The sequence below is a fragment of the Malus sylvestris genome, chromosome 15 (genome assembly GCF_916048215.2).
Source record: "Malus sylvestris chromosome 15, drMalSylv7.2, whole genome shotgun sequence".
Classification (NCBI taxonomy): Eukaryota; Viridiplantae; Streptophyta; class Magnoliopsida; order Rosales; family Rosaceae; genus Malus; species Malus sylvestris.
Window position 1 is genome coordinate 53,679,200 of NC_062274.1, and position 9,831 is coordinate 53,689,030.

General features: G+C 37.2%; 1 protein-coding gene across 2 annotated transcripts; it reads left to right on the plus strand.

Annotated features, from left to right (window-relative positions):
- The first annotated feature begins 1,019 nt into the window (after positions 1–1,019).
- LOC126601497 (DEAD-box ATP-dependent RNA helicase 28-like) lies at positions 1,020–9,528 on the plus strand. Of its 2 annotated transcripts, XM_050268216.1 has the most exons (19): positions 1,021–1,424; positions 1,521–1,709; positions 1,791–1,859; positions 2,025–2,131; positions 2,317–2,395; positions 2,757–2,930; positions 3,049–3,197; positions 3,342–3,437; positions 3,560–3,662; positions 3,855–3,917; positions 4,473–4,534; positions 4,729–4,825; positions 5,006–5,124; positions 5,202–5,244; positions 5,416–5,517; positions 6,834–6,932; positions 7,020–7,103; positions 7,831–8,102; positions 9,196–9,528. In XM_050268216.1, exons 1-19 carry the CDS (start codon positions 1,092–1,094, stop codon positions 9,209–9,211), a joined length of 2,256 nt encoding a protein of 751 aa, XP_050124173.1. In that variant the 5' UTR covers positions 1,021–1,091; the 3' UTR covers positions 9,212–9,528. The 2 variants fall into 2 exon arrangements, with proteins under 2 accessions (XP_050124174.1, XP_050124173.1); XM_050268217.1 differs by lacking the exons at positions 7,020–7,103; positions 7,831–8,102; positions 9,196–9,528 and having other exon boundaries at positions 1,020–1,424; positions 5,868–6,932.
- Positions 9,529–9,831: the final 303 nt, after the last annotated feature.

A 9,831-nucleotide genomic window follows, 5' to 3' on the forward strand; every position in this document is an offset into this window, starting at 1 on the left:
TAAAAAAAAAAAAAAAAAAAAAAAAAAAAAAAAAAAACACAGTGGACTCCCACATATGAAAGTATCAAAATACAATGTATCCAAAATAAAATACGAGCACTATCAGGTTTTCTTCTACCATAGGTTCTGATTTTTGTGGACAAAGCTCTTGCCAGGAGGTTTCCATGGTGCAACACTTTGTTTAGAAGTGGTTGGTGGATGAGGAGGCCATACCAATTATTCGCTTAGCCATCAATGTGGCTTTTCAAACACAAACCAAACCTCTTATTTCAGTAAAAGAATTTTCTTATGTACTTTTGTTCCGGACTAGCTTTATTATATTTATCTAATAGATTAAAAAAATGTGTTTTACAATAGTATTGTTATGAAACCAAATCCTTGTATCAACTAACCTTCTTTAGTTAGTCACCCTTTTGCATGATTTGTTGAATAGTGAAACCACGCTTAAATCCAAATTTTTTTACCACATGAACTATCTTCCGAATACTTTATGATCACGATGACCATTTATCCGATTAGACATTTCATAAAATTCTCTCAAATTGAGATATTAAACTGACAACTTTGAAGTTTTAGTTCACTTTCACATCCATTTTAAAGACGAATTAACTGTTTAAGTTAACTATTAAAAAATTGAAAATATCTATAAATATTAAAAAAAAATTGTATTAAACATTCAAAATGAAGGGGGTGATGTAAAATTGAATTAAAAACCTTTGTGTTAGGTTATTCAATACGGAATTGGATCCCCTCCTGAGCAAATGATGGGGATCCTCATGACCACACAATACGGGCCGTTGAATTTTGATCCAACGGCTACATTTATTATAACTTTTAGAAAGACTCCATGTTTGTAGCCGTTAGATCAAAATCCAACGGCCTGTGTTGTGTGGTCATGAGGATCCCCACCATTTGCTCAGGAGGGGATCCAAATTTCCATTCTAAACCCTAATGTAGATGATGTGGCATGTCCACGTAGGCCTGCCTCCCTTCTCCTCTCCTCACCAGTCTAAAACCCTACTAGGAGGAGGAATGCGCATTCGCACCCAAAATCCATAAAACCCCTCCCTCTCACCGCCAATTTTTCAGAAATGGCTGCCGCTTTCGTATTTGAGCCCCCAAGTGACGAAGAATATTCCGACGCCGAAGAACAACAACCGCAGGAGGAGGAGGAAGAAGATGAACACGAAGAAGACGAAGAAGCCCTGAAACCCTCGCGAGCTTCTCGCCACTCTGAGTCCCCGTGGGACTTCGCTTCCTACTCCGAAACAGTCGCCCAAGAACATGCTCGCCGGAGCACCACCTCCGTCGATTTCAAGATCTCCAAAGCCCTGCAGCAACGATCAGTCCCCGGTGCCGTTGCCCACGACGATGATGGTAGCTCCGAATCCCAATCCGAATCCGAACCCGAATCCGACAAACAGGTCTGTGTCTTGTTGATTTTACTCAAATTCATTCAATCAATTCAATGGGTATAAAATTACTTAAATTAAGCTATGTTGTTGGTGTTGGTAATTTAGGAAGATTATAAGCCGGAAGATGATGAAGTAGTTGATGATGCCACTAATGCCGGTGTTGGTAAAAAGCCATTTTTCTCCCCATCAGATGGAACCTCCTTTCATGCAAACTCGTTCATGGAGCTCCATTTGTCTCGCCCTTTGCTTCGGGCGTGTGAGAAACTGGGTTATACCAAGCCCACTCCTATTCAGGTCTTGAATCCTGTTACGCTTACAATCCATTTCCTGTTGCTTTCATTTCAGTTCACTGAATTTGTTGGGCTTTGTATGTAGGCGGCGTGCATACCATTAGCTCTGAGTGGGCGGGATATATGTGGGAGTGCCATTACTGGTTCTGGCAAGGTATATTACTTCTCTTTTTGGTAGAGTAACCATTACAGTTAGAGGTGCGGTTTGTGTGTTATTACTTTTAGTGATAGTCGAATCAAAATTATCTTCGTTCACTTCACAACTGATCTTTCTTTTCATCTCAATCTGTTTAACGCTTTTCTCGGCTTTTTTACACAGACTGCTGCTTTTGCGTTACCTACTCTAGAAAGACTATTGTTTCGTCCAAAGCGGGTGCCCGCTATTAGGGTCCTCGTTCTCACCCCAGCCAGAGAACTGGCGGTTCAGTAAGTTTTAGTTCCATATTCAGTTATCTTATTTATACGTTATTGTCGGTTACTGTTCCTTGACTACAGTTTTCTGGACAGTATTGCTTGGTTTTAGGAATAATTTCCTTTGTAAAACATCTTTTAGGATCTGTCCTTTTATCTTGTCATTTTAGTTTCAGTCTAACTTTTAACATGCTTTTCAGGGTTCATAGTATGATTCAGAAACTTGCCCAGTTTACTGATATCAGATGCTGCCTGGTTGTTGGAGGGCTTTCATTAAAGGTTTGATTCACTTCCATTTCTTAATGCCTTAACTGTCAGATTCCTGGTTTGAGGTTGGATGCCTGGCATCCCTTGAAACATTAAGTTCCAAGGTAAAATAGCGTACCTCCAACATCCAATTATTATATTCCCTCTATCCTTGCATAAGTGAGTGAGGTCAAATATTTTAACTCAATATTTGGACCTTGTAGCTAAATGGAAAACCTATGTTACCCCTCCCAAGGGGAAAAAAACATATTAAGTGAAAGTGAATGAATTATCCACTTGGCATGCATAATGATTTCCAGTCAATTTTTCTTATTAACTTTTTCTCTCATTTCCTTTTTCCAAAAATATTCAAGCGATGGCATTTTTTTATCAGGCACAAGAGGCAGACTTGAGAACAATGCCAGACATTGTTGTGGCTACTCCAGGACGCATAATCGATCATTTACGCAATTCAATGTCTGTGGATTTGGATGATCTTGCTGTTCTAATTCTTGACGAGGCAGATCGCCTTTTGGAGGTTGGATTTAGTGCTGAGATTCGTGAGCTGGTATGCCCTGCCCCCTTCTTGATGCAAGCATGTGAAGAATTGAAATATTTCTGATTGAAAATAATTTAATATTTTTTATATATTAGTAAACAATCTCTAATCATAAGTTTTTATGCAGATTCGTGTATGCCCCAAAAGGAGACAAACCATGCTATTTTCAGCTACAATGACTGAAGAAGTTGACGAGCTTGTCAAGCTTTCTCTAACCAAACCATTACGCCTCTCGGCTGACCCATCTGCGAAACGGCCAGTCACACTAACAGAAGAGTAATTAATTATACCCACTATACCATTTTGCTTTGTTCAATTTGTATCATTACCTGTAGCAATTTGACTCTATAATAAGGGTATGTATGTTGATGTATGAATTAAATCACCTTTTTGTCTATTGTCATTTTGGATGTCATGTAGAGTGGTTAGGATACGACGGATGCGTGAAGTAAATCAGGAAGCAGTTCTACTTGCATTATGTTCAAAGACATTCACAGCCAGAGTGATCATATTCAGGTTTGTAATATCTCCTTAAACCATTATTGACTAAATAACAAATATTTATTCCGAGTGCCTTCCTCATATTGGCTGATATCTTTTGTTAGTTCTGTGTAATGATTGTTTATTTTCTCTGGCAGTGGCACAAAACAGGCTGCACATAGGTTGAAGATTTTGTTTGGGTTAGCTGGGCTTAAAGCTGCTGAGCTTCATGGCAACCTTACACAAGTCCAGCGTCTAGATGTGAGTAACTTGTGTGCTTAGTAAAGTTTGGTTTTGTGGGTTATTTGTATAATTAGTTAGTGAAGTTTGCTCGCCTGCTTAGTTATATCTAATGGTAAAGAAGATTGGCAATAACTGTTGGATATCTTGGTAGTTGAGCTTATTTTCCTTTTTATTAATATGTGAAAATCTTTTCTGTTATTGTTTGTGTAGGCTTTGGAACTTTTCAGGAAGCAGGGAGTTGACTATTTGATTGCAACTGATGTGGCTGCTCGTGTAAGAACTAATCCTAGCTTCTTTTTTTCTATTTTTTCTGTACATTAGCACTTCCAGATGTGTGTTCTTACTCACTCAGAACTTTGTTCTCGAATTTTGAATCTCTCTCTCTCTCTCTCTCTCTCTCTCTCTCTCCAACTTTGTCTCATATTGGACATTGAACCGATTGTTGAAATCACACTAACCTCTTTTACACATATGAAACTGCATATTTTTATTGATTTTGAAAATCAAATTTAAAAAGAAGAAGATGTGCTGCTGGCTGACATGCACCATGCGGATTTTTGACTTTTCCATATAAGATTAGCCAAACTTCATATCGTTTTCCAACCAGGAATTGATGTCCTTAATAATCTGTTATTGTACTTAACCAGTCCTCTCTGGGTCCCATTATTTTCCATGTATATTATTTTGCCTTTGTGTATTAGGCGGGGATAGGAGAGAAAGGTGTGGTTGCTGGTCTATGGTCTTTTCTTCCCCTACATCTTGACTCTGTAAAAACTACGAAAATTATGTTGCTTTATAAAATTTAACAAGGCGGTTTATATTCTGCAGGGACTTGACATCATTGGTGTTCAAACAGTTATAAATTATGCATGTCCTCGTGACCTTACAAGGTAATCACTGGCCACTCCCACTGTTGCAATATATTCATTTATTCACCTGTCCTACCATTGGCATTTAGAAATAAACTGTTGCTGACTTGTATACCTTATTTTATCGTTTATGCATTTATGGTTTGTGCATGTATTTTTCCTCAATCTTATTTGTGCATCTTTGTGACTTCCATCTTGTTTCTTTCCTTGTGCAGCTATGTTCATAGAGTGGGTCGTACAGCAAGAGCAGGCAGAGAAGGATATGCCGTTACTTTCGTGACAGATAATGACCGATCTCTTTTAAAAGCCATTGTGAGCATCATCTTCTTCTGTTGTGTTCTTGGACAAGTGTATTCTTTTCTCCCATTCGTCCTCGAGTACACTAACCCTCGTATTTAATGTTCTCTTATCCAAGTACAAAAATGATGTTCACGATTTCAAGAGAATCGTTGTTTTAACTTATATGTTCCTTGGGGGAATTCAATTTAATAGGCAAAAAGAGCTGGTTCAAAGTTGAGGAGTCGAATTGTTGCAGAGCAATCAATTACTAAGTGGTGTCAGATTATTGAGGAAATGGAAGATCAAGTGGCCACAATTCTTCAAGAAGAGAGGTTTGCATTTTTTCTCTAAATAAAGGTTTTTGACTTAAAGTCTTCCCTTAAAGTAATTAGATTTGGAATATATGCAGGGAAGAACAAGCACTAAGAAAAGCTGAAATGGAAGCATCGAAGGTATTTATTAACACCAATCCTTCCTTGCTACCTAATTTGTTGTTATCATTTTTGAGAGCACAACAAGCAATCAGAAGGTTGTACAATGTTGCTACCAACACATTCCTTGGAAAATTGTTGTTGTGTAAACTTATTATTATTATGGTTTAATCTTTGTCACCTTCACTACAGGCTGAGAATATGATTGTGCACAAAGATGAAATTTATTCACGCCCCAAAAGAACCTGGTTTGTAACAGAAAAGGAAAAAAGGATGGTAGTGAATGCAGATAAGGTAATTTCTTTGTGCACCATATTGTTTTATGTTGACATGCATTTGTTTCAGTCACTTACAATTTAGGTGATTTATCTGGTTCATGGATCCCTCAGATTTCCTTGGATTATTTTAATACAGTAAAACCTTTATATAGTCATAGTTTTGGGACCAAGCCAATTTTATTACCAGAGGGAGGTTATTACTTAATGGAGGTGTAACTAAAAAAAAATTTTTTTTTTTTACTTAGTTATCTTAAATGAACGTTGTATGGGAACAAAGGTTTACATTAGTAGTGAGCGTGTCAATTTCCAAAATGTGGACATTGGAGCAAGAGAGACACCTAATGGCTGATACATGTATGTATGCAGTGCGATCTTTTATGCCAAAAGTTTGATGCCCAGAAGCTGTAAACGAGAGATTACATGCCTACAAGCTCAAAGACTTGACATCAACTCTAAAGAATAAATCGTTATCCCGGACAACTTTAGATGAATATTTTTATTTCAATTTTGATTTGTGACATTACGTATTTTTTGACTTTATCCAAAATTATTACTATGTGGAGGCTTAGTTTTTTTAAGACAGGACCTAAAAACATTATAACTCACTACAGTATGGAGTTTATTCTTATATATAACTGGCCCAGATTGGGATTGAACTTTTTTATGACTAATCCGAGGTTATTCCTATAAGAGTACCACTATACTGAGGTTTTACTTTACTACAATAATACAATGTAAAAAAAATACATTTGCGATGACCATTGGAAAAGCCCTCAATATGGGGGGCATTGGATAGCATTTGTATTATTCTCTACCTGTTGTGTCCTCTGATTACATAAATTTAGTTCCAATACCATATAATGGATGTGGTTCGAAGTATAACTGAGCTTCTCAACCAAAAAAGGCAATATTTGATGCCATTTTCCATATGGTAAGTGATCTAAAGAAGTTTAATTTGCCATATACCCACTCTTTGATTAACAGAGAAAATCTAAACCTTATTGTTTCTCCTTTGATTTTCAAACGAAGATAAAGCCAATCATTCCAATTGTTATTGGGCTAAAATATTCTTCACTATTTTTTTTTCCAAAGCTTTTCAATAAAGAAGAGACTGTTTGTATGGTTAGAGGTTTTTCAAGTCAGCAAACCTTCTCCAATGTATGGTTTTGTTCTTTTACTAGGAGTGAGAAGCACTTAAGCTGCTGTAGATCTTCACTGTAATCCTATTTTCTCTAGGATGACTTGTTTTCTTTTCTATTCTAAGCATTTTTCTTGAATGGGGGACTTAACAAAGTAAAGGCATGATATCAAAGTTCTTCTCTCTGCTGACAGGCATCCAATGAAAGTGAAAAGCACCTTGGAAAAGAGGTAATCAGTGCCCAACAAGCTGAAGATTTAAAACTGAAAGAAAAGAGGAAGCGGGAGCGTGAGGTGATTGTAATCCTGCATTTTCCTTTTCAATTTTTTTATTATAATTCATTTGGGTCAAGTGTGTGACATGACAAGTGTTTGGAGCAGAAAAATTTGCCTCGAAAGAAGCGACGGAAATTGGAAGCAGCTAGGGAAATGTTAGAGGAGGAAAATCAAAATGAAAAGTTTGATGTACGTCTCTCTCTCTCTCTCTGACTCTGCATATACATATACATACATATATATATATATAATATTTCTGTACGTATTGGATGAAGAACTTTTTGGGGTAATTAGAATTGCCTAAGTGTTCAGGTTTTTGTCATCTTAATTTTGATTCGTATGTGGGGGCAGTCTTGTATTCCTGTAGCCAGCTTAGGCCACTAAGTCATATATATAAACTGTTTAGTTAAATATTATATTATTGTGTTTTAGAGAGAATAATATACATGAACAGAAAAGATATCAGGATGAAGAAATATTTGGCTGGTTGGTGTAGAGGTTTAGTGCAAGATGATTATTGGTTTTTGTATTACCCTAGTTTCCCAAGTTTCTGTATATGTGGTCTTCTATAGTTAAGGGATTATTCTCTTTCTCATATAGTGTGGGATATGATAGCAGCCGTAAAATGATTTTGGTTGAGGTTATGTTACAACTTGAGAGGTCTTAGCTAGTTTTGCTAGATGGTGGATTTCTTATCCACTTTTTTGTAATTCATGTAATTATTTTAATAAAGTGTTATCGTTTCTTCTCAAAAAAAAAAAATAATAATAAATTTTAGTGTTCATGTAATCTTGTAGCTCAAAATTCTGAAAAGACAAAAAGAGACAAAACTTTGATGACCATATCCACACACACACATACACACAGATATATATAATGTAATAGCGCAGAGTAATCATTATGTAAGGAACTGCAGGGTAGTGGAAAAAAGGAGAAGACCGGAACGCCACTTGTTGACCTGGCTTACCGACGGGCAAAAGCCGTGAAGGCTGCAAAGAAGGCAACAGATGCTGGCAAAATTGTGAGGAAGACTAGTAAGAAATCTAGTCGTCCCCCCCAAAAAACTCAGTCAAGGACAGAGGAGATGCAGGACCTGTTCCAGAGTGACATGAGTCAAAGGAGGCAGAACAAAAAAAGTAGTGGAGTCGGAAATAAGAAGTCCAAGAATTCTTTTAAGAGCAAGTCGAGGTATGAAGCACCTTATCTTGTGATTAATCCTCCTTTCGATTTTGATTTGTATCTTACAGTCTTACTAAGCATTTTTGTGCTGTACATAGACTTTATGTTATAGATTCAGTCAAATTTTTGTGCTGTACATAGACTTTAGGTCTCGGGTTCGAGACTTGGGAGCAGCCTCTCCATAAATGGGGGTAAGGCTAGCCGACATTCACCTCTCCCAGACCCTGCATAAAGCGGGAGCCTTGTGCACTGGGTACGACCTTTTTATTCAGTCAAATTTTTGAATGGGCACATATCAGCTAACAAGAAGTCCTTGAGAAAAATACCTGTAGTTTAGTCACCTGAAAGTTTTAAAATGAACAAACTTGTAGACTCTTTTTATAAGATGCTTCAGTGCAAAGGTGGCTTTGTTGGATGTGAGAACATCAGCACAGGTGATGAGACCTAGTCTACACCCTTGTACTACCCCTTATACGCACAAATTTCCTTTTAACTGCTGACCTCGAGCTTGAGCCTTTGAGTGGATCCCTTTGGCTGAAATTCTGTTGACGATTGTGGTATAATTCCATAAGCTCTCCTGCTAGAGTTTGTTTTTGGTACAATAAGTTTAAATTGGGAGAATAGCGACTACATGATTTCTTCTCTATCTCGGTCCTTTATCATGTTATTCTTACTTGTGGTAAATAAATTGTTTAGTACTTGAAAAGCCATTTGCTGATGATTTGGTGATCTATAATCTTGTCTTGTTTCGTTAAAGGTCAGGCAGTAGGAGTCCTGTAGGTAGGGTTTTAGATAAACAGAAGAATTAAGAAAGGTCCTTTATCCATTAAATGCACAGTGAGTATCTTTTGTTCTAACCTATCGTCTGCCATTTATCGGTTTGACATTGAAGTGCATAGAAAACTGTACATTTTAGTTGTTAAAGTAGCTCAAGTATTTGTATTTCTATTCTCCTCAAGTAAAGGGAGCTTCCATCTTAGTAATAGCGCAAATGGTATCCATCTCTGCTTGTTGAGGTTTCTCCTTTGCTGCTTGTATTACCTCAATGCACGAATGATGGAAATTTCGTAATCGATCTTGTCTGTTTTGATTTCTAAACCAGGTACAAGAGGAGATAGCTTCATCAAGCTGGGAATCAAAATTCCCCATAATGTGTTGGACATGCAGTGAAAGGGTTGATTGGTTTCTTCAAGTGTTACGAGGGAACATCTGAGCGAGAGCACTACGTAACTGGTAATAGCATGGTAGGAGGAAAGGAAGAGCGGACTTTTTGCCTTTCATATGCTCAAGGGGATTTAGACTTGTCTAACTTGGCTCCCTGTATTTTAGACGTGAATTTTACTTGTTACTTAACAGTTTTCTCAAACTTAACAATTATGACGAACATTGATGATCAAGTTTTGATGAAATTCATTTGATCTTTGGGTGTAGTCTAGTCACCATTGTCAACGACATTGCTGTTAGTACTAGTTTGCACCGTAACCGTCACCAAAATAGATGACCTTTGGGCACCGTTGCCACAGTCACCAATATAATGAGAGTATCGACCCCACGTCGGAAAAAGAAGGGATCTTGCATGTGCTTATAAATAATTGAACTACTCCATGACTTTAATTGATTTTACGATAGAAGCTCAACTTTCTTCATTTCCATGATGTTTAATCTTTTGTAGAATAAGATTGCATCATTTTATTCATATTTTTGTGTTTAGAAGAATGGGGATGGGCGGCCACAATAT